This window comes from Muntiacus reevesi, chromosome 1 (genome assembly GCF_963930625.1).
Source record: "Muntiacus reevesi chromosome 1, mMunRee1.1, whole genome shotgun sequence".
NCBI lineage: Eukaryota > Metazoa > Chordata > Mammalia > Artiodactyla > Cervidae > Muntiacus > Muntiacus reevesi.
The window spans coordinates 198,984,347-199,006,714 of record NC_089249.1 but is presented as its reverse complement, the minus strand read 5'-3'; the positions used below and the strand labels follow the sequence as shown (position 1 = coordinate 199,006,714).

Genomic DNA, 22,368 nt, shown 5'->3' with positions numbered 1-22,368 from the left:
GTTACAGGGGACAGGCATGTCAAGAAGAGGGACCTATGTGGACCAGAGTCGGGAGGCTAAAAAATGCCTGGCACCTTCCAGCTCTGACAACACAGGACTGAAAGCTGACAGCATGACTGACTGTGTTCTCGGGGTCATGGTGGTCCTGGAACGCTCCTGGAACAAATATCCTGGAAACCTCTTTTTGGCTGGAGGGAGAGTGACCCAGTATCCTGAAGTCTTGGGGGCAGGAGGCTCCTGGGAGTCATTTTGGGAAAAATGGTTCTTGGGCCTGAGTGGCTGACAGGTGACGTGATAATCAGAATTGGGGGCCAGCTTCAGAGAGAAACAGAGTGTGAAACAGAGACAGAAGGGAAGAAAAGCATGAAGAGGTGGGCCTAGAGAAAAAAGTAAGGGGGTGAGATGCCAGTTGCAATTGCAATTAATGTTCTACAATTGCATTTCATTACTATGTGGGTTCTTTGATCAGCCCCACTTTACAGATGAGGAAACTGAGGCCCAGAGCCTCAGTGAGCCTGGGGACACTGATGGTTTGGAACCAGGCCTTGTAGAGCTGGGGGTACCTGCCAGGGGCCCTCAGGGAAGGCCTGGGGAGAGGGGCTCCCAGCAAGGCCTCCTCCCTGAGACCTGGCCTTCTCCCTTAGGACAGGGGACCACATTGTCATGGTGAACGGGGTCTCCATGGAGAGTGTCACCTCCACCTTCGCCATTCAGATACTCAAGACCTGCACAAAGATGGCCAACATTGTGAGTGGGAGGGGCAGCTCCTGCTCAGCAGCACCTCTGTCCTGGCTGAGTCAACCCCCCCCACCACCCCATCCCCGATCCTGCTGCCCATGGGCAGATGAATATAAGCTTTCCCAGAGCCACTGGAATTGTGTCCCCGTTTCACAGCTTGGATGTTGAGGTTCAGAGGGACCAGAGTCCCCCAGGGCTGCCCAGGGGATGGGCCAGAGCCTTAAACTGGCACCCCACCCATCTCTGCCTCCCTTAACAGACGGTGAAGCGTCCCCGAAAAGTCCAGGTGCCTGCCACCAAGGTCACTTCTGCCCTGGGACACGAGGACTCAGATGAGGAAGACAGGCTGCAGCGTTTGGAGGAGGTTGACCACGGCCGGGGATACGAGGGGGACACGTCCAGCGGCTCTGGCCGCTCCTGGGGCGAGCGCTCCCGTCGGCCAAGGGCAGGTCGCCGGAGTCGGGCCAACAGCCACGGGCGCAGGAGCCCGGGTGGCGGCTCCGAGGCCAACGGGCTGGCCCTGGTGTCCGGCTTCAAGCGGCTGCCGCGGCAGGATGTGCAAATGCGGCCCGTGAAGTCCGTGTTGGTGCGGAAGAGAGAGAGTGATGGTGAGCCTTGGGGCTACGTTGTTGGCAGGGGTCTTGGAGTCCCTGGGAAAGGGCCACATTGCTGCCCTGACATTCGGTCCTGCGTGGTGTGTGGTCAGCAGAATAACGGCTCCCAAAGATGTCCACACCCTATCCCAGGACCTGTGGACGTGTCACCTCACGCGGCAGAGGGGACTCTGCAGGTGCAATTAAGCTAGGCCCCTGCGATGGGGACGACCCTAGATTCCCTGGGGCCCCAGTGTCTTCACAAGGTCCTTATAAGAGGGAGGGGGAGGATCAGAGGCAGAGAGAGGCAGAGAGAGGAGATGCTGAGCTGCTGGCTGTGAGGATGGAGAGAGGGGCCACACGCCAGGTGGTGCCTCGGAGCTGGAAAAGGCAGAAGCCGGTGCTCCCTGGGAGCCTCTGAAGGAACCAGCCCTGCCCACACCTGGATTAAGTCCCATGAGGCCCATTTCAGACTGTGAGATAAATCTATGTTGTATTACATGCATTAAATTTGTGGCATGTTCTTAGAGAAACAGGAAGTTCACACATCGTGACATCAGTAGATTGTCAAGGTGTTCTAGGTAGAGAACAGTAGACCTCTACCTCTACAGAGGTAGAGAGACATGACCTCTCACCCCCCTCTTGATTCAAGGACAGCATCATGATCTCGGAATTGTGGTTACGATGGGACAGATGGCACTTGGACCTCTACCCCAGTAGACATCGTACTTTGAATAATCCTGAAAACGTTTGTTTTGATCTCATTGAATATTGGGGGTTGTGACCCCAAAGCCCCTTTGGTGTTGTCATCAGGGTGTCCGGAAGGGACAGCCCGGGCTCTGTCCCTTCTCAGGTGCCTACTGCCGACCACTATGCAATGACATCAGAATCCCTGCCCCAGGGCATTTGCATAGACCATTTCCCACCTGAAACAACCTTCCCAAGACCCTTTTAGGATTTGCTCCCTTGTTTCCTCTGAGACCTGGCTCAGACATCACCCCCTTAGAGAGGCCGTCCCCCGACCACCTCGTCCCAAACGGCTTCCCCCTTCCCACCAAGGCCACTTTCCCCACCCCCCTGCCTTCTCCATCTTCCCAGTTCTTGGCACCACCTGGTGCTTGTGTGTTGCATCTCCAGCTACGGGGCACCAGGTCTGCTGTCACCTGCTGACAGGTACCTGAGGGGGAGAATGCCCGCTGGAAATGCTGAAGCTTGCCCTGTCCCCTCAGGACAGCAGCTGGGAAGATAGGATGGTAGAGAGCAGGTGAAAAGGCTGGGATCTGAGAGCCCCTGGCAGCCTAGAGCCCAGGCCCTGCCTCAGTTTTCCACCTCCTCCCACAGATTTTGGGGTCAAACTGGGCAGTCAGATCTTCATCAAGCACATCACAGATTCGGGCCTGGCTGCCCAGAACGGTGGGCTTCAGGAAGGAGACCTCATCCTCCAGGTAAGCCTGGGCTTCCCATTAGAGGCAGGGACACCAGGGCCAGAGAGTAACAGCGCTACCAAGACACCCAGTAAGGTCAGCAGAGCTGAACTACTTGCCGGCTGCATTGTTATCTATTTTCCAAAGGTTGGAGATAGCTATGCAGGATTTTCCCCCCTTTCCCCTATCTGCTGCTAATCCATTGCCAAATGTTGGTTTCTAGTACACCCTTTGGGTTGTCTGTTTCTAGTATCCTCAGAATCACATGGCCAACTGGCTACAGCACTGATTCATGGACCTGCCTTAGGTGACTGGATACTAGTGATCCAGAAACCAGGCTGCAAGGAGCAGCTCTGCCTTAAGAGTTCATTTCCTTCTAGACTCCTCCCCTGAAAATCTGTTTCTAGTGATTCCTGGTGTTTGATTTCCAAATCATTTCTGGTTGATTGTTTCTAAACTCTTCTCAGAGTTGTCTGTTTCTAGTGACCCTGAGGAATTGTCTGTTTCTAGTGGCTTTTGTGTGTTTCTAGTCTACTTCTGGATGTCTGTTTCTAGCACCTCCTAGAGATGATCTGTTTCTAGTATTTAAGTATTTACTCCCTCACCCCAAATTAGAGTTGTCTCTATTATTACTCCTGAGTTGTTGTTTCTAATATCTGTTCCCAGTGTCTCCTGAGAAATTTTCCTCCCTGGGGAGATGAGAGAGTCAATCCATTTAAAATTTTTCCCTAGCATTCCCCCACCCCTCTTAGAAAACTATGTGTTTCTAGAATTCTTCGGAGGTCAGTTCTTGACAGTATCCTCTCACAGATGGAATGCAATTCTATCATTTTCTCTTGAGAATGTCTGTTTTTAGTAACCCCTGAGAGTTGTGTGTTTGTAGTTCCCCCACCAAAATATCTGTTTCTAGTATCCCCTATCTCTCATGAACTTGCCTCCTCTCTTCTTTCCTGATTCCTTTTAGATCAACGGAGTGTCCAGTGAGAATCTATCACTGAGTGACACCCGACAACTGATCGAGAAATCAGAAGGGAAACTGACTCTGCTGGTGCTCAGGGACCGAGGCCAGTTCCTGGTGAATATCCCTCCAGCCGTCAGTGACAGCGACAGCTCCCTCCTGGAGGGTGAGGGGCCAGGAGGCCAGCTCTGGGCAGAGAGGTTCAAACAGAGGGCAAGGGAAGCAGTCTGTGTCTGGCAGGGCCAAGCAGGGGTTGGTAAGCCTGGCCCTGAGAGGCTGAGAGAGGGACAGAAACTTGCCCAAGGCCACACAGCAAATCAGAGCTGGAGGTTCCCAGCTGAGCCTGACTCTGGTCTGGGCCCCTTTGCTTAGAGGGGCCTGACATGCCCCTCCGTGAAATGGGTCCAGCCTGGAAGGCCATGCCCATGGCTGACACATGTTTTCCCCCACAGACATCTCAGACCTCGGCTCAGAACTGTCCCAGGCACCACCATCTCACATCCCACCGCCACCCCAGCATGGGCAGCAGAGTCCAGACACCAGTCGAACCAACTCCCTGGTGTATGTAATCCCATTGGCTAGAATGGCCAAATGAGAGGGGAACACGGGCATGTCTTTTCCCACATGGAGTAACCTTGAGGATGCAGCCATGGTGGCCTGCCTGGAAGAGGTCTCTCCTGTCCATGGGAGGTTCCAAGACGTGGTCTAGGGCTATGGGCTTTTGGGGGTGGATAATCCCCTTCTAAGCTCCCTTGTATGGTTGTTGGTGGGAGGAATCAGACCCTCAGCAGGGGGGTCTGTCTAGGGGAGGGGACCACACAGGAGTAACAACCAGGGGTAGAGGTCACCACAGTCCATCTTCGAGGCCAGAGGACAGCCCATGCCAAGGTTCCAACTCTTACTTCATTGTTGGCTCTTTAGGTCATTAACTAGTCATGGCATGAGGAGCAGAGGGCCTGAGATCACACAGCTGCAGAGGGGCAGGACTAGAATTAAAACCCAGTGCTGATAAATTAAAATTCTAAAATTTGCTGCTCGACATCCCCCCGTCCACCTCACCCCAAATCTGTTTCCCACCAGGGAGAGCCACCAGCTTCGGCAGGAAAGTTCAATGGATTCTAGGACCGCGTCAGAACCAGGTGAGCAGGGATTTCCATGGTGGTCCAGTGGCTGAGACTCCGTGCTTTCAATGCAGCGGGCTTGGGTGCAATCCCTGGTCGGGGAACTAAGATCCCACATGGCACAGCAAAAAAAAAAAAAAAAAAAAGGCATTTCAACAATGCTGACTTCTCATTTGTCATCAACAAATATATATATATTTAAAAACCAAACAGGTGAGCAGAGGGTGGTCATTCTGAGCACCTCTCCTCTGGTTTTTCTGATCTCAGCCAATGAGGTTGTGCCATGCAGAGTGTGGAAGGCTGGCTTGGGCCTCAGAGGTCAGGGACAATTCCCTCCGGAAGGAGCGGGGGTTGGGCAGCCACATTCCAAGGGGCAGGGACACCCTACAGCAAAGGTTTGGCGGCTGGACCGGTCAGTGCACTTGGGGAAAACTGGCTGTTCCTTTTCAGACTCCCCGAGGCCAAGAAACTATGACATCTACAGGGTGCCCAGCAGTCAGAGTGTGGAGGACCACGGGTATGTGCCCCAAAAGAAAACTGAGGACCTGCACACGCCGAGGTGTCTCCCCGGTCCCCACCACCTGCCTTCCCGGGACACCCATGTGGGGCTGTTTGGGAAGCTCGGCTTGGAAACAGGGGAGCTCACGGTTCTCCTGACTCCGCCTGCCCTGACTCCGCCTCCGCCTGCCCTGACTCCGCCTCCCACCTGACTCCGCCTCCGCCTGCCCTGACTCCGACTCCGCCTCCCCTGACTCCGCCTCCCACCTACTCCGCCTTCGCCTCTCCGCGCAGGTACAGCCCAGACTCGCGGGTGGTCCGCTTCTTCAAGGGCGCGAACATTGGGCTGCGGCTGGCCGGAGGCAATGACGTGGGCATCTTTGTGTCCGGGGTTCAGGCGGGCAGCCCGGCTGACGGGCAGGGCATCCAGGAGGGAGATGAGATTCTGCAGGTGAGTGGGAGTTTTGCCTGGGGCGGCTGGCGGTTGGCGTTCTGGGTGGCCCCCGAGTCTGTTGCTGCCTGTGAACCCGCCTCTTGGGCCTCCCTGGGAACTAGCAAGACCGTCAGAGACACTCGAATTTATATATATATATATATTTATATTATTTGTTTTTGGCTGCTCTGCGTCATCCTTTTTCTTGGGGATAGTTTTGGTCACCACCTCCTATACAGTGTTACAAACCTCCGTCCATAGTGCTTCAGTCACTGTGTCTATCATATCTAATCCCGTGAATCTATTCGTCACTTCCACTGAATAATCATAAGGGATTTGATTTAGGTCATACCTGAATGGCTTAGTGATTTTCTCTACTTTCTTCAACTAAGGTCTGAACTTTGCAGTAAGGAGCTCATGATCTGAGCCACAGTCAGCTCCCGGTCTTGTTTTTGCTGACTGTATAGAGCTTCTCTGCAGCATGTGGAATCTTCCCGGACTAGGGATTGAACTCTTGTCCCCTACATTGGCAGGTGGATTCTTAACCACTGGACCACCGGGGAAGTGCCTGTCTTTCCTCTTTCATGTTTCACCAAATTCCCACCAGTGTCCTGGTCCTGTCACAGCTGAGACCTGTCCACCCCCCACCCCCCCCCCATTCCTGTGTCTTGATGTTGACCACTCACTGAGACTTGGTTGTGCCTGAATTGATTACATTTCCTGTTTCCTAGTTTCCGGGTCAAACCTTCACGAGTGTGTGTGAAGCCCGGGTTCCACAGGCAATGCCTACATTGGAAAGCCATCCCCTAATCTCCAGGACTCTTGACAGCAATGCTGGAAAGAGAGGGTTGAGAGCTTTGTCAAGAGGAAGACCTGGGATCTCTCACGCGGGGCATTGTCCCACCCCTGCACCCCATTCCCGGCAGGTGAATGATACCCCGTTCCAGAACCTGACCCGGGAGGAGGCTGTGAACTTCCTGTTGGGGCTGCCAATTGGCGAGGAGGTGGAGCTGGTGACACAGCGCAAGCAGGACAGTGAGTGTGTGTGTGTGTGTGTGTGAGAGAGAGAGAGAGAGAGAGAGAGAGAAAGGTGTGCGTGGCCCATGGCTGAGTGTGATCCACAGTCAGGCCCTGGGGAAAGGTGCGGTCTGGGTCCCACCAGTTCACAGAGTCTCCCCATCCAGTCTTCCAGAAGATGGTGCGGTCTGGCTTGGGCGACTCCTTCTACATCCGCACGCACTTTGAGATGGAGCCCAGCCCACCGTCTGGCCTGGGCTTCACCCGCGGAGATGTCTTCCACGTGCTGGACACACTGTACCCCGGCCCCGGGCAGAGTTCCGCCCGGGGAGGCCAGTGGCTGGCGGTGCGCATGGGGCGTGACCTCCGGGAGAAGGAGCGGGGCATCATCCCCAACCAGAGCAGGTGGGGATCAACAGCACACTGGAATGGGTTTAGCATCGCTACTTAGCATCCCTGGTGGTGCACTCTGGAGAGCCATGCAGAAGGCTCCAGCCAACCAGTCAGCATTAGGATCAGTTTCCCGCAGCTGCTATAACAAATTATCATAAACCTATGGACTTTGAGCAACATGCATTTATCATCCCATGTTCTGGAGGTCTGAAGTTTGAAATGAATCTGATGGGACTCAGTCAAGATGTGGGCAGGGCTGGGTCCTCCCGAGGCTCTAGGGGAGCATAAGCTCCTGCCTTTTCTAGCATCTAGAGGCACCACTTCCCTGGCTCACGGCCCCTCCTCCATCCTCACAGCCAGCAGCACAGCATCTCCTGTCTCTCTCTGCCTCTGACCCTCCAACCCCCCTTTTTTTTTTTTTTGTAAAATTTATTTATTTTTGGCTGCACTGGGTCTTCCTTGTTGCACACAGGCTTTCTCTAGTTGCAGTGAATGGGGGCTACTCTTGGCCACAGTGCTTGGGCTTCTTATTGCAGTGGCTTATCTTGTTTTGGAGCACAGAGTCTAGAGTGCACAGACTTCTGTAGCTGTGGTACAGGGGCTTAGTTGCTGTGAGGTATTAGGATCTCCCTGGACTAGGGATTGAACCCGTGTCCCCTGCATTGGCAGGTGGATTCTTTTTTGTTGTTGTTGTTGTTTTCCATTTATTTTTATTAGTTGGAGGCTAATTACTTTACAATATTGTAATGGTTTTTGCCATACATTGACATGCATCAGCCATGGATTGGCAGGTGGATTCTTAACAACTGGACCACTAGGGAAGTACCTCCCACCCCCCTTTTATAAGGACCCTATGGTGACACTGGGTCCCCCCGGGAGCCAGAGTTGTCCCCATTTCAGGGGCCTTAACTTAATCGCTCCTGCAAAGTCTCCTCTGCCCACTGAGGTGACATGTCCACAGGCCCCTGTTTAGGCCATGGACATCTTTAGGGCTGTCACGCTGGACTCCTGTGCTCACTTACCTCCTCCCTTCTCTCCAGGGCTGAGCAGCTGGCCAGTCTGGAGGCTGCCCAGCGGGCTGTGGGGGTCACACCTGGAGCCTCAGCGGGCTCCAACTCACGGGCCGAGTTTTGGCGGCTGCGGGGTCTTCGTCGGGGAGCCAAGAAGACCACCCATCGGAGCCGTGAGGATCTGTCGGCTCTAACCAAACAGGGTCACTACCCACCATATGAGCGCGTGGTGCTGAGAGAAGGTGGGCCAAGGTGGGAGGGGAAGGGCCTCAAACAAGAGTGTTCAAAAGCCACAATCCTTACCTCCCTCCTTCAACCCTAAATACCCACTTTCGGTTACCTTAGGACCAAGAATGCCATGCCATGTCATGCTTTAGTCGTGTTTGACTCTTCGTGACCCTATGCACTGTAGCCCACCAGGCTCCTCTGCCCATGGGATTCTCTAGGCAAGAATATTGGAGTGTGTTGCCATGCCCTCTTCCAGGGGATCTTCCCACCCCAGGGATTGAACCCATGTTTCCTGCGGCTCCCACAGGTAGAAAGATTCATTACCACTGAGCCACCAGGGAAGCCCAGGACAAAAATACATACGCACAAAACCAGGAGATTCTTTCCCTCCCTGAGAATGTAAAAATACACCTTATCCAGATTCTGGAAGGGAAAAGATTAAGCTCTTACATACAGCCTCAGGGCAGAGGATTAAAACCAGGTGCAGAGGCTTTTAGAACAGTGGGAGGATGGGAATAGCAGGTGACCCAGAATGAGAAGGTGGCTCAGATGGTAAAGAATCTGTCTACAATAAAGGAGATCCCTGGGTTGGGAAGATTTCACTGGAGAAGGGAATGGCAACCCACTCCAGTATTCTTGCCTGGAGAATTCCATGGACAGAGGAGCCTGGTGAGCTACAAGTCCATGGGATTGCAAAGAGTTGGACACAACTTAGCGACTCACACACAAACAGGAGAAATAGGACATAACCAGATGTGACTCTGTGCCAATAAAACTTTATTTACAAAAATAGTCAATGGACCGGATGTGCCTGAGGGTTTTAACGGCAGTTACCAACCACTGAGTTAGCTGGATTCAGCTGCTCTAACAGACCTCAAGGGACAGCTGTATAAACAAGAAGCTTCCTTTTCTTTCAAGTAACAGTCCTAGTGTAAGAAGTCAAGGAGGACTCCTACCTTTCCATGAAGGTTACAATCCAGACGTCACTTATCATTCTGCTTGCATCCCATTGGCCAGGACACAGTCACATGGCCTCCTTTAGCTGCAAGGGAGGCAGGGAGTTGTAGTCCTTAGCTGGGCAGCCATGGGCCTCACTAGATCTACTGTGAAGAAAGTGAAGAAGCAGTTGTGCAATAGGCTAGCAGTCCTTGCCACACATGGGATCCTGATTCTTGTCATTGATTCTCTGCCCTTCAGCAAGTTTCAAGCGCCCGGTGGTGATACTGGGACCCGTGGCTGACATTGCTATGCAGAAATTGACAGCTGAGATGCCTGACAAATTTGAAATTGCAGGTGAGAAACTGGGTCCTTTAGCAACCTCACTGGTGATTCGTTTCATAGCCTTTTCCTAGGAACTTCCCTGGCGGTTCAGTGGTTAAGACTCCACCTCTCAATGTAGGAGGTGTGGGTTTGATCCCTGGTACCAAGATGCCATGGGGTGTGGCAAAAATTGAAAAAAAAAGAAACCTTTCTCAGCCTCTGGGGTTGAGGCAGCGTGGTAAGGGAGCTGCTAATGATGTAGCCTCAATCGATCTTGGCACTCTTTGCCCAGAGAGCCTCAGAATCCTTAACATGTTCACCAGGCAGTCATTGGCAATGGAGCCAATTGAACAGTTGCCAACCGTCCATTCATTAGTTTAAGACATTTGTTTATTGAGCTCTAGACACAGTGTTGAAAAAATACACAGAATTTCTGGAAGACGCCAAAAGTGAACAACTACAGAAACAATTAGGATAGGGTAGAGAATCAGCAAATTATAGCTCCTGGGCTAAATCTGGTTGTTTTTATTCAGCCTGCTAATGGAGAATGGCATAAATTTAAAGTGGTTGAAAAGAAGTTAATTTTTTTTGGTGATATGTGAAAAGAACTGAAAGCTATGACTTGAACAGATACTTGTACATGAAGTTTCGGCATGGTTCACACCAGCTGGAAGGTGGACACAGCCCAAGTATCCATCAACAGGTGATGAATAAATAAAATGTGCCCCATCTATCCGTGGAATATCATTCAGCCTTAAAAAAAGGAAGTAAGTTCAGACAACATGGATGGACCTTGAGGACTTGATGCTCAGTGAGAAAATCCAGACACAAAAAGGAAAAATACTGTCTGATTTCACTCACAGGAGGTCCTAGATAAGTCAGATTCACAGAGACAGGAAGTAGATGGTGGGGCAGGAGCTCGGGAAGGGGATGGGGAGTCAGTGTTTCATGAGGACAGAGTTTCAGTTTGGGAATATGAAAAAGTTCTGGAGATGATGGTAGGGATGGTTGCATGATACTGTGAATGTATTTAATGCCACTGAGCCGTGGACTTAAAAACAGTTAAGATGGTACATTTTATGTTACACAGATTACCACAACAAAGAGAAAAAGGCAAGGTTGTGTCCCCCTCCCTTCTAGGCACCCCAGGGCAGGGCGTGCCTTCTCCCTCAGCTGCCAGGATATCTAGGAGGGCTTCCTGCAGGAAGCAGTGCTTCATCTAGGGTCATAGAAGACACGTGGGGGTGGGAGAGTGGCTTCTTTTGGGTCACAGCCCAAGCAAAGGCCTAGAGCTGGGACTGAACCTTGGAGAGTGAGTGTCTGGAGCTCAGACTCTGCACCCAGCTCCTCATGCCATTTGGTTCAGTGACTCTGAGCTGGTGACCTTATGTCCCTGAGGCTCAGTTTTCCCATCTGCCAGATGGGCCAGTAACGCCACTCTTGTTCAGGAGGAGGAGGTGAGGGTCATGTTCAAGAGGGGACCAAGTGTAGTGTCAAGCATGAGGCCAACAGGAGCTACTATTGCCGGTGTTAGGATTTCCCTCAAGGGCCATAGGGAGCCATGGTGGGTTCTTGAGAAAGGGAGGGGCAGGTAGACATGAATTTGAAGGGCCAGTGACTGCCTCCTGAAGCTGCCAGTCGCCTCTCCCCTCCACAGAGAGCGTGTCAAGGACTGAGAGCCCCTCCAAGATCATCAGACTGGACACTGTGCGGGTGATTGCGGAGAAAGTAAGCAAGGCTCTGCTGTGGGTCCCATTTCATGGATGGGGAAACTGAGGCCCAGGCCTCCAACCTGTTCTGGTCCCATGCCCCACAGATGTGATTTTCCATGGAGGCCCATTTTGGAGGCTTTTTCATGTGGAGGGCTTGAGGGGGACAGAGCCCGCCCTGTGTCATGCAGTGGCAAGCCCTGAGAAAAGGCAGAGAATCAAACTGGGGACTCTGTACTCAAGACACTGTGACCCAGGCCAACACCAAACTCCACCCCAACATGCTGGCCTGCAGATGTGAGTGGTTTGGGGGTCCACTCTGACCTCAGACTCTTCATCTCCATCTGTTTGATTCTTCACCTGTCTCCAATGCTCTGTCTCTGAGTGTGGTTTTTCTCTCCACTATCTCTCTGTCTCTGTCTCCTGGCCCCGTGCCACTGCCCCCGACGCTGGCCGGCCCAGGACAAGCACGCGCTCCTGGATGTGACACCCTCAGCCATTGAGCGCCTCAACTACGTGCAGTACTACCCCATTGTGGTCTTCTGTATTCCTGAGAGCCGCACAACCCTCAAAGCCCTGCGCCAGTGGCTGGCCCCCGCCTCCCGCCGCAGCTCCCGCCGCCTCTACGCCCAGGCCCAGAAGCTGAGGAAGTACAGCGACCACCTCTTCACAGGTGGAATGGGAGCCGAGGGTCTGGGGTGGGTGGTGGGCCCTGGCCTGAGTCTCCCAGCCATGCTGATGTCCCCTCCCTGTAGCCACCATCCCCCTGCAAGGTACGAGTGACTCCTGGTACCAAGAGCTCAAGGCCATCATCCAGGAGCAGCAGACGCGGCCAATCTGGACGGCTGAGGACCAGGTACCTGGGTCAGGGGGTGGGACCTGCCTGGAGTTAGGGACTAGGGGGCGTGGCCAAGATTTGACCCTGAGGCTAGGGTCTCTGGACCTGGTTCCTGGGATGAGATGGGACTGGGGGTTGGGTTTGGGAACTGGGGTCTTCTCTGGGGGCTGGAGTCAAGACTTGGGGCTCAGTTCAGATTTGGAGGCTCTGTCTTGAATAAGGTCAATGGTGAGAACTCACCTTGGGGTCAAGAATTAAGCCTCAACTTGAGGTTGAGGACTGGAATTTGAAGGGTGGTGTCATGGGTCTGGGGTTTGGTCTCAGATCAAGGAAGTTTGGGGCTGGAGGCGGGAGTAGGGAGGGGGAAGGGTCTTGGCTCAGCCCGGCCATGTGCACCCGCAGCTGGACAGCTCCTCGGAAGACAACCTGGACCTCCCCCACCACGGCCTGGCGGACAGCTCCGCGGACCTGAGCTGCGACAGCCGGGTCAACAGCGACTACGAGACAGATGGCGAGGGCAGCGTCTACACAGACGGTGAAGGCTACACGGATGGAGAGGGTGGGCCCCACACAGACGTGGATGAGGGACCCTGGGTGCCAGCCCTGGCCCGGTCCTCAGAGCCCGTGCTGGGGGATGAGCCCCGGATGCTGCAGGATCATGGGAGACCCTCCGGTCCCCAGGGAGCACAGGTGAGCAGGGCATGGGGGTGGTGCCAGCGAGGGTTTGGGGATGGGGCTGAGACGTGCAGGGAGCCTGTTACCACCCCCCCCTGCCCCCGCACCCCTGGATGTGAAGGAACAGAAACTTCCCGGATCACATCAGCATCTTGGACCCGCTTCTAGGGTATTTAAACTGAATACACTTAGTCCAAGTCCCTCCCCATTGTAGTCAAGTATTTAACAATAACAAATATTGACTCAGCACTTATTCTCTGGGGGGCTGCCTCAGCTGCCTAGGTGCTTTTCTGTGAATTAGAGAAAGTTCTCCAGATCCTCTCTAGGGTAATGTAAAAACGTACAAATCTATGATGTCACTGGTAGAATGGTGCTGTGGGGTTGTGCAGTGCCCAACCTGTTCAACTGTCTATGGCATCCTGTTTATGAGGCAGCTCTATGCTAAGCAGTTGACATACATGAACTCATTTATGCACTCCTGACAACACGACTCTGAGGAATGTCACAGATGGGAAATCCAACTCTCCCTTTGTTGACAGGTTGGGAGGTCTCAGCCAAGGCCCTGCCCTGTCCAAATCAATTTTCTCATTTAAAATTGGGGATGGTTTCAAGACTTCTGTGGGGACAAGGAGAAAGTCTGTGGGTAGAACTACCTGGGCAAAGGGAGGGAGGTAAGATGGGGGTGGTTACTCATCCCTATTTCTCATTCCTTGGTGGGGTAAGTGTTAACCTTCTTTCTCCCTTTCCAAGATGGATAGCCGCCACCCACAAGGTCAACGGCGACAAGACAGCATGCGGTAAGAATCCCTGTACTCCACATTGGGACTGTTCAACCCCCCGCCCCGGGATTTTGGGGTGCTTAGAATCAATCTGTGCCTTTGTGGTGCTAGAGCCTCGTGGGTAAGATAGAGCCAGAGAGAGCCACTCCAAGCCCCATGCAGTCAAGGCCATAAGAGTAGGAATCATCTTCCTGGGAGGATGAGAAGGCTTCCCGAAGGAGGGGATATTGGGGCTGGGGCTTTGAAGGATGTTTAGGAGTTTGACAGTCTTGCTCATCTCTGACTACACCCACTGTGCCTAGCCCAGAGTCAACTCACTTAACAGTAGGTAAGTCCACACTCTCCCTACCCACAGCCTCTTCTATTTTCTGATCCCCAGGACATATGAGAGGGAAGCTCTGAGGAAAAAGTTTACACGAGCCAGAGATGTGGAGTCCTCTGATGAAGACGGCTATGACTGGGGACCAGCCACTGACCTGTGATCCCCTTCCAGGTGGCCAGCTGGCCTGTCCTCCTATTTCCTCCCTGGAGCTGAGACTCAGACTTCCATACAGAACCTAGAAACCTGCCTCCCTCCACCTGGTATTTAATAGAGTATTTTCACAGCACTGGCTTCTAGTGATTTCCTGGGACAAGGGGCCACAGTCAATGTTGTCTTTCCTCTATCAACCTCACAGACTCAGATCTGAGATTTTGCCCATTCAATAATCTTTTAATATTTTACATCAGAAAATAATATAGAACCAAGAAACCTTTGGGACCTTGGCCAGCCGAGGAGGTTCCGCGGACGGAGTTCCAGGGCCGGCAGGGGCTAAGGCACAATGGTGGGAGTGAAGGTGGTCGATCACAGGTACACCGGCTGCTCCTGGCCTGTGAGCAGGCGGTAGGTGGCGGCGGGCATCGTCTTGATGTGGACCTGGGGGTGGAGAGGACGCCGAGGCTGCGGTTGGGCTCATCCCACTAGACCCCGCCCACAACTGGCTCCTCCCACAACAACCCCGCCCACAACATGCCACGCCCACCTCAATGTGGGCCTCAGTGAGCAGCTCGATGATGCGAGCGTGGGGTGTGGCCACCACACTGTGCCCATTGATCTCAATGATGCGGTGTCCCACGCGGACACCCCCACGTTCAGCGATGCCACCCCGAAGGAGGCTGCAGATCTGGGGGGAGAGGAAGGGCCATGCTGCTCATGGGGCTGGGATTGGGGCCACCCCACCCCCTTCCCCAGTCCCTGGGCTGGGAGCTCACGATGCCATCCTCCACGCAAAAGCCCAGCTGCTCACGGACGTGTGGCCGGCGGATGATGGCTGTGGTGACCGGAGGGCAGTGGACGATGCTGAGGGTCACCAGCGTCTGCGACTTCACTTCCTGTGCAAGATGGGGGCTGTTGGCTTGGCTGGGCCTTCGCGGAGGGGGCGTGGGTGGGGTGCTGCCAGGCTTCTAGTCAAACTGCAGCCTCCTGGGCCTCAGTTTATCGACTCGTAAGATGGAAGCTGTAGATTCTACAAGACCTCTTGAGAAGTGATTAAGAACCCAGACCAGGGCTGGGCGGCCTAATAGTGAGAGCTGTGTCACCTCTCATCTCCCTGGGCTTCAGTTATGGTCAAAAGTGAGGTTCCAGCAGTGCCCGCAGGACAGGGTTACAGAGAGTAACACGGTATGGACCGTGTCAGTCCTGCCCTTCTGGTCTGGCCAGGTCCCTCCCCATCTCTGGGCCTAGATAGCCCCATCTGGGCAACAGGAGTCAAGACTCAAGAACACCCTTGCTGCCTCGTGGCACAGAGTCAAGGCTGTCTGCATTCCATCCTGCTCTGGCACCAGGAGGGTGTCCCTGGGCTTCTCCTCTCTGAGCCTCGGTTTCCCTAAGTGCCTGGGAGCCTCGTGGGGGGGCAGAGTGGGCCTCGCAGGCCCTCCACCCTGGAGCACTCACCCGGACGGCAGCCTGACAGGCGGCCAGGGGCAGCCCCACCAGGCTGGTCCCGTTGATGGCGGTGATGCGGTCGCCGATGCTGAGGGCCCCCGAGCGCTCAGCGGGGCCCCCGTGCAGCAGATTGGCAATGACAGCAGTGGGCAGCAAGGAGCCCCAGCCCGATTCCACTAGGGCCACACCTAGACCCTCGCCCCGGCGTTTCTCGATGAACACCTGCGGGGCCACGGGTGGCACTTGAGGGAAGCTTAGAAGAGGTGGGAGGGATGGGGTGGGGGGGTTCTTCAGGTCCACTCAGTGGGCTGGGGTGGGGGGCCCTGGTTGCTCACCTCCCTGCAGTTTTCGCTGTTGGAGAAGTGGTCGAGGTCCCCGTTGTGGAGGTGGCCGGGGCCCATGGCCCCCTGGCTCTGCTGGGTGCCCACCTGGCTGGGGTCGATCCCGCTTTCCCGCAGGAACTGACTGTAGGCCACAGCAAAGGCCTGGCCAATGGCCTGAGCGATGAGCTGGGCCTGTGGGATGGGTAGCACCTCTCTGGGGGTCCCGCCTACCTCCTTCAGGTCCCCCACCAATACACTGATATTCCCAGAGCTGGCCTTTGTACCCCCAAGTGGGACTGCCCCCCAAGCCTCTGCCTGAGATTCTAGGGGAGGGGAAGGGAGACAGGCCTGGGGCGGGGAGGGCTTGTGGAGGTGGCTGCCAACCTCAGTGTCTTACAGGAAGGCCGGGGATATATGGCCTGGGGCCCAGAGCAGGGCGGGGATGGAAGAATGCAAGGGTGACAGAGTGGCTGGGTGGGGCTCTGGTGAAGGGCAGGGGCCCAAGCCATGCCCCCTCACCCCCAAGGACACCCAGAGCCCACTGCTCACGTCCTCTGAGTGGAAAACATGGCAGATCATCTTGTAGAGGCGGCGGCTGTGAGGCTGGGCTGCTGGCCTATGGGCCAGGCGCCGCCGGGCCATGAGAACCAGTGTGCTGCCGATGTCAGCGATGTACGAGATGGTCTGCAGGGCATGGTCCATCATGGCCTCCTGGCGGGAGCGGGGAGCCTGAGCCGGGTGGGCTACAGGAGCCTTGCTCGGCCCCGCCCCTTGGTGGAGCCCCCCATGCCCCAGAGACCAGGCCCAACCCAGTACCTGGGAGTCGGTCATCAGGACCTTGACCCTCTTGGTGGAGACGAACAGGTCCACCTCCGTCATGGGCTGAGTCTCCCCATCGGGGGCCTGTGGGGAGCAGGGTGGGGCATGGAGACCCCCAGAGACCCAGGCTCTGACCCACCAGGCTCAGGGGGTCTCAGAGGAGCCTGCCTGCCCGCCCATCCACCTGCCAGCCCAGGGCTTCACCTTGACACGGTCCATAGCTTCCTGGGCCTGTGCCATGCGCGTGCTGGGGGGTGGGTTCCTCTCAGATACCAGCTGGGTGGAGCCCAAGTACTTGGCCCCAAATATGACACCGTCTAGGAGGTCTTCGTGGTCGCAGGGGCCAGATACTAAGGGTGACAACAGAGGTGGGTCAGCCCCCTAGAACCCCTGCCAGCTTCATCCACCCCTATGGGCTCTTCCCAGAGTCCTGGATGGTCTGGAAACACAAAGTTCTGCTCTGCGGCTCAGCCCTGGAGCCACACCGGTCCACCCACTCTGGGGTTCCAGAGCCATTCCATTAGCCAGAGCCATGGACCAGAGGCTCGACCCTCAAAGATGGAGAGCCCTCTGTCCATCTATAGCCTTGTCTGCCCAGGGCGCAAGGACTCCCGAGCTGAGCATGCAGTTTCAGGAGCAGGCTGTGGGTCTAGAACCATGGCCAGACCCAAAAACCACTCTAGTGCCCACAGATGCCTCCTCCCTGTGTTTCTGGAATTCCAGGAATCAGGCTTGAACCAGACAGCCTCACTCTTATGTCTAAGATATGTGACATTCTAGAACCATGGTCAACTCTGCTGGATGGTTCAGGAATCCCAATCAATCTAGAAACAATTAGGTATGCCCATTGTTCTAGAATTCTCTCCAATCAGCCTACGACCATAGACATCTCCATGGTCATAGAACTGTGTAAAATACAAAGAGGCAACTGTCCACATAACTCAAGCTCTCATTCTATCGAGAACCCCAGGGGCTCCTGATCCATGAGTATAGAACTCCCTGACAGGTCTCAAACCACAGAATTCTGCCAGGGATTCTAGAAACCTAGAATCAGATTTCTCCACTCTATGATTCCAGAACTTCTTAATCAAGATAGCACTGGGGGGACTTTCCCTGGTGGTCCAGTGGCTAAGACTCCATACTCCCAATGCAGGGGGCCCTGGTTTGATCCCTGGTCAGGCAACTGGATCTCACATGCTGCAACTAAAGATCCCACATGCTGCAACGAAGACTTGGTGCAGCCAAATAAATAATTTTAAAAACAGATAGCATCCAGAAGCTCTTCCAATGGTTCTACAATCCCCACAACGATTCACAACTGCAGGTACACCTGGAAATTCTAAGAATGATCTGAACAGTCCAGAAACAAACAACTCTGCTCATAGTTCTAGAACCCCCCAACCCAGCTCAGAACCTCAAAAAGCTTTGCCCACATGGCTGTAGAATTTCCTGAGTAACCTAGAGTCAGACAGGAGTGCCAGTGATTCTAGAATATTCTAACCAATAGCTATTGTTTTTTGGAGAACCACAGATGTAGGCCCTAGGGAATGAAACCACACCCTCGTGAACTTAAAGGATAGCCAGTTCTGTCCTATTGTCCTTCATGAGCTCAGCATTCCCTGGACAGCAGACAACTCTGCTCTGGGGTTTCAGAGATGAACCATCCAATATGGTAGCCACCTGGCACAGGCAGGCGTTGTGCACTTGAAATGCAGCTGGTTTGAACTGAGACATGCTGTAAGTGTAAAATGTGACACTGGATTTTGAAACTCTCATATTAAAAAAAATAATAATTATAAAATGTTAATTGTACATTGAAATAACATTTTAAATATGTTGGGTTAACTTTAAAGTTAATTTTTTCCAGTAGTCATGTATGGATGTGAGAATTGGGCCATAAAAAAAGGCTGAGCGAAGAATTGATGCCTTTGAACTGTGGTGTAGGAGGACTTTTGAGAGTCTCTTGGATAGCAAGGAGATCAAACCAGTCAATCCTAAAGGAAATCAACCCTGAATATTCATTGGAAGGACTGATGCTGAAGTTGAAGCTCCAATACTTTGGCCACCTGATGTCAAGAGCCGATGCATTTGAAAAGAACCCAATGCTGGGAAAGATTGAGGGCAACAGGAAAAGGGGGTGACAGAGGATGAGATGGTTGGATGGCATCACCGACTCAATGGACACGAGTTTGAGTGAACTCTGGGAGATAGTGAAGGACAGGGAAGCCTGGCATGCTGCAGCCCATGGGGTTGCAAACAGTTGGATACGACTTAGTGACTGAACAACAATAATTTTGAGTGGTTTTTTAATGTGGATAACTAAGAAATTTCAAGTGATATGTGGCTGGAATTGTATTTCTGCTGTATAGCTCTAGAACTTTCTGACGACTCTAGAACTGGACAGCCCTGCCCAGTTCTAACAGAGTTCCTAATGGTCTAGAAACCAGAGATAAATTCTATTCGCTCCATGGTTCTAGACTGCTCAGTTGGGAGAACCGGACAGCTCTGCTCATCATTCCAAAACGCCCTCAGCAGCCCAGGTCACATTTAACCACAGGCAAAATGCCAGGTTCTGGAACTTGCTAGGTGAATCTAGCTCCATGACTTTAGAACCTTCTTGGAACTACAAGTCCAAACCAGCACCCTTTCCCGTGATTACAGAACTTGTCCTTTGACCTAGAGCCTCAGGCAGCATGGGGGGGAGAATATTCTTGAATATTCCAGGTGGCCAGAACAGTACTTCTCATGCCTTGAGGGCGGACTGGCAAACTCTTCCGCAAAAGGCCAAACAGTAATTATTTTTCCTATGGTCTCTGATGCAACTACTCAACCTGGCCTGTGGTAACAGGAAGGCTGCCACAGACAACACTTTAATGAATGGGCTTGAGTTTGTCCTGATAAAACTTTATTTGTGGATACTGAAACTTGAATTGCCTATCATTTTCACCCATCAAGAAATACTTTCCATTTTTTCAACCATTTAAAAATGCAGAAGCCATCTTAGCTCACCAGACATAGCAGAAGGCCCATGGACAGTAATGTGCCAACTCTTGCTCTAGAATCAAGTGCTACAATTTGCCAAGGCTGCCCTATTCATTCCAGAACATTTTCAAGACTGTCTTTCTTCTCCTGGGTATACAGAATCTATTCAAAACCAACCTCAGGGCCTCTCTAGAAGCCACTCCTCACAGGCTAACTTTGTGCCAAATTTTGGGAACTCGGGTAGGGCTGTTCTGAAACCCCTGAGCCCCTGGGGCCAGGGTGGGCGGGACACTCACCCTCCTGGAGGGCAGGGTAGGAAGCCAGGGTCTTGGGTCTCTGGAAGAAGAGAGAAGAGGGGCAGGCCTGAGTCCTCCTGCTTGGCTCCCAACAGTGGAGGCCTGGGGGGCGGGGTGAGCTCTACCTGGACACTGGTAGGTGGCTCCTCAGGAGTGACCAGAGGTGAGGTCTCCAGCCAGGGTTCCGGGGAGCTGTTGGAGCTCCTGTCCTCATCCTGCTCAGCAGAGGCTCCGTCCGTCCACTCCTGGGGGCCAGTGTCCTCAGGGGGCTGCAACAGGCGAGGAGCAGGGTCCGGAGGAGGTTCCTGGGGACCCGGCAAGGAAGGAGGGCCCTCATCTTGTTGCAAGAGACTCAGCAAGTCTTCCCGATCAGCCTCAGCAGACAAGAGCCCATGGGCATCAGCCATGTCCTGTGGGGCCAGGCCATGGCCAGTGGCAATGTGCAGGGGGCACGGGGATCCATCTGGGGACAGGCCCACGAGGTCACCTGGCAGAGCTTCAAACTGTTGCACCAGGTCCTGAATATTTAGCCCATCAAGTTCCATCTGACTCAGGCTGCCAGAACCTCCTGGTGTGGGGTCCCACTGGCAATCACGGGTGAGGTCCTGAGAGGGCAAAAGTGTGTCCCTGGGCTCTTCCAAGTCCATGGCTGGAGGTCCTGGAGGGGGTTGGGAGGCTGTCAGGAATTCCATGCCTGGACCCTGGGCTCAAGCCAGCATCTGAAAGGGAGATTCAAAAATTAGATTTTCTGGGCTTCCCTAGTGGCTCAGTGGTAAAGAATCAGCCTGTCAACGCAGGAGACATGGGTTTCGATCCCTGATCTGGGAAGATCCCACATGCCATGGAGTAATTGAGCCCAGTGGACCACAACTATTGAGTCTGTGCTCTACAGCCCGGGAGCCACAACTACTGGGGCCCCTGCGTTGTAGAGCCCAAGCCACCACAATGAGAAGCCCATGCACCTCAGCTCAAGAGCAGCCCCTACTCTACACCACTAGAGAAAAGTCCATGCAGTAATGAAGACCCACAGCACAACCAAAAAAACAGATGAGATTTTCCAACTGCCAACTTGGTACCAGGATCTAGTCTGGTAAATGTTCATAAAGAACACATAATTTAATCCTCACCATACCCTGCAAGGAAGATTCTGCCATGACCCTCATTTTACAGGGGAGGAAGTCGAGGTGTAGAATCAGCAGTTGTAAGGCAGTGGCTTCCTGGGCTCCAAACCCCAGGGGATTCTCCTGTGCTCCTCTTCCCAGACCTTCCCCTCCCACCCGTGAACCCCGTACACCCCAGCCCTGATTCTTCCAAGTGTTCCTTCCCCGGGATGTGCGACCCAGGCTGGAGACACACTTTGACTACACAGACCCGACAGGTGTAGGTCCCCGATACCCAGGGATCAAGACCTCAGTCCAAGCCTTCGGATCCAGAACTTCAGACTAAATACTAGAGTTCCAAGATGCCAGAAAGCAGACTCACCTCAAAACCTCCAACGCCACATTCAAGATCAATCCCAGACTCAGACCTGGACCTCAGACCCAGCCGAAGACATAAACTTGAGCCTAAAGCTGAAAGTTAAGACCCGAGTCCTCTCGAGGACCCCAGATTCAAGACTTCAGACCCGTGACCTCAGATGCTGGCTCCAGACCTCTCTATGCCCCGCCGGGACACTCACTTACCAAACCGAGGTGGTCTCAACCCGCGGGCCGCCGAGACCCCGCAGCTGAGCTGGTACGGTGCTTCCAGTGACCACCGCCTGCCAATTTCTGCCAATTCCGCCGCCGCTTCCAGATCCGCGCAGGGTTCCTGGATCACTGGGCATGCGCATTCCCGCTGGGCTTGCTGGGAAATGTAGTTCTTGCAGACAACCTCGCCCGCTCAGGGGCTCCGGGTATGTGGACAACGAGTTCGAATTCCGAGCCTTCATTTACTCGGCGTGAAAGCTCCGACTGGCTTCTGAGCCTATTTCCTTAACTGCAAAGTGCGGTTAAAAATCACTGCTTGACTGCTACCTCTTTGGTCATTATTCTAAGGGATAGCAGATGGGAAGAAATGGGACTGGAAAAATACTAAAGGCTCATGAGAGATAGACTTTCTGACTGCAGGGGTGCCAGAAGCGGCACGGGGAACAGATTGCACACAGGCTTTCGGCTTGGCGAAATGGCTCGGTTATGCTTAACTTTATTTCCCTGAGCTTCCGGCTTCCTCAGTTGTAAACTGGGGATAATAGTGCATGCGTGCGTGCTCAATTGCTGAGTTGTGTTTGACTGCGACCCTATGGACTGTAGCTGGCCAGGCTCCTCTGTCCATGGGATTTCCCAGGCGAGAATACTGGAATGGGTTGCCA

The 22,368-nt window shown here is 53.7% G+C and overlaps 2 protein-coding genes across 3 annotated transcripts in view; one reads left to right on the top strand and one right to left on the bottom strand.

The window, feature by feature from the left end:
- The window catches only part of TJP3 (tight junction protein 3), a 30,191-nt gene extending 15,907 nt beyond the window's left edge, over positions 1 to 14,284 (top strand). Inside the window, exons 4-21 of one of the 2 annotated variants that reach the window (XM_065918040.1) lie at positions 645 to 747; positions 998 to 1,346; positions 2,673 to 2,776; positions 3,720 to 3,879; positions 4,166 to 4,274; positions 4,794 to 4,852; positions 5,285 to 5,393; positions 5,627 to 5,783; positions 6,692 to 6,800; positions 6,950 to 7,187; positions 8,216 to 8,427; positions 9,611 to 9,706; positions 11,331 to 11,401; positions 11,845 to 12,055; positions 12,138 to 12,238; positions 12,623 to 12,910; positions 13,646 to 13,692; positions 14,054 to 14,284. In XM_065918040.1, coding sequence (XP_065774112.1) covers positions 645 to 747; positions 998 to 1,346; positions 2,673 to 2,776; positions 3,720 to 3,879; positions 4,166 to 4,274; positions 4,794 to 4,852; positions 5,285 to 5,393; positions 5,627 to 5,783; positions 6,692 to 6,800; positions 6,950 to 7,187; positions 8,216 to 8,427; positions 9,611 to 9,706; positions 11,331 to 11,401; positions 11,845 to 12,055; positions 12,138 to 12,238; positions 12,623 to 12,910; positions 13,646 to 13,692; positions 14,054 to 14,156 — 2,626 coding nt within the window. In that variant the 3' untranslated portion in view covers positions 14,157 to 14,284. The remainder of the gene's footprint in view (positions 1 to 644; positions 748 to 997; positions 1,347 to 2,672; positions 2,777 to 3,719; positions 3,880 to 4,165; positions 4,275 to 4,793; positions 4,853 to 5,284; positions 5,394 to 5,626; positions 5,784 to 6,691; positions 6,801 to 6,949; positions 7,188 to 8,215; positions 8,428 to 9,610; positions 9,707 to 11,330; positions 11,402 to 11,844; positions 12,056 to 12,137; positions 12,239 to 12,622; positions 12,911 to 13,645; positions 13,693 to 14,053) is intronic. The other variant, XM_065918042.1, reaches the window with a different exon arrangement.
- An 81-nt stretch (positions 14,285 to 14,365) lies between these two features.
- Positions 14,366 to 21,828, bottom strand: APBA3 (amyloid beta precursor protein binding family A member 3). Its single transcript, XM_065918043.1, has 11 exons — positions 21,701 to 21,828; positions 20,144 to 20,737; positions 20,019 to 20,058; positions 16,945 to 17,090; positions 16,738 to 16,824; positions 16,471 to 16,632; positions 15,934 to 16,113; positions 15,608 to 15,820; positions 14,926 to 15,045; positions 14,697 to 14,837; positions 14,366 to 14,590 (listed from the first exon to the last, which is right to left on the bottom strand). Exons 2-11 carry the CDS (start codon positions 20,708 to 20,710, stop codon positions 14,519 to 14,521), a joined length of 1,728 nt encoding a protein of 575 aa, XP_065774115.1. The 5' UTR covers positions 20,711 to 20,737; positions 21,701 to 21,828; the 3' UTR covers positions 14,366 to 14,518.
- Positions 21,829 to 22,368: the final 540 nt, after the last annotated feature.

What these genes read in the sequence shown, in the direction of transcription:
- APBA3 (XM_065918043.1), bottom strand. Translation starts at nt 20,710, where the DNA reads ATGGAATTCCTGACAGCCTCCCAACCCCCTCCAGGACCTCCAGCCATG. An exon ending in AGCCACCTACCAGTGTCCAG is followed by an intron (nt 20,059 to 20,143) that starts GTAGAGCTCACC and finishes CTCTTCTTCCAG; the next exon opens with AGACCCAAGACCCTGGCTTC. An exon ending in TTTGCGTGGAGGATGGCATC is followed by an intron (nt 14,838 to 14,925) that starts GTGAGCTCCCAG and finishes CTCTCCCCCCAG; the next exon opens with ATCTGCAGCCTCCTTCGGGG.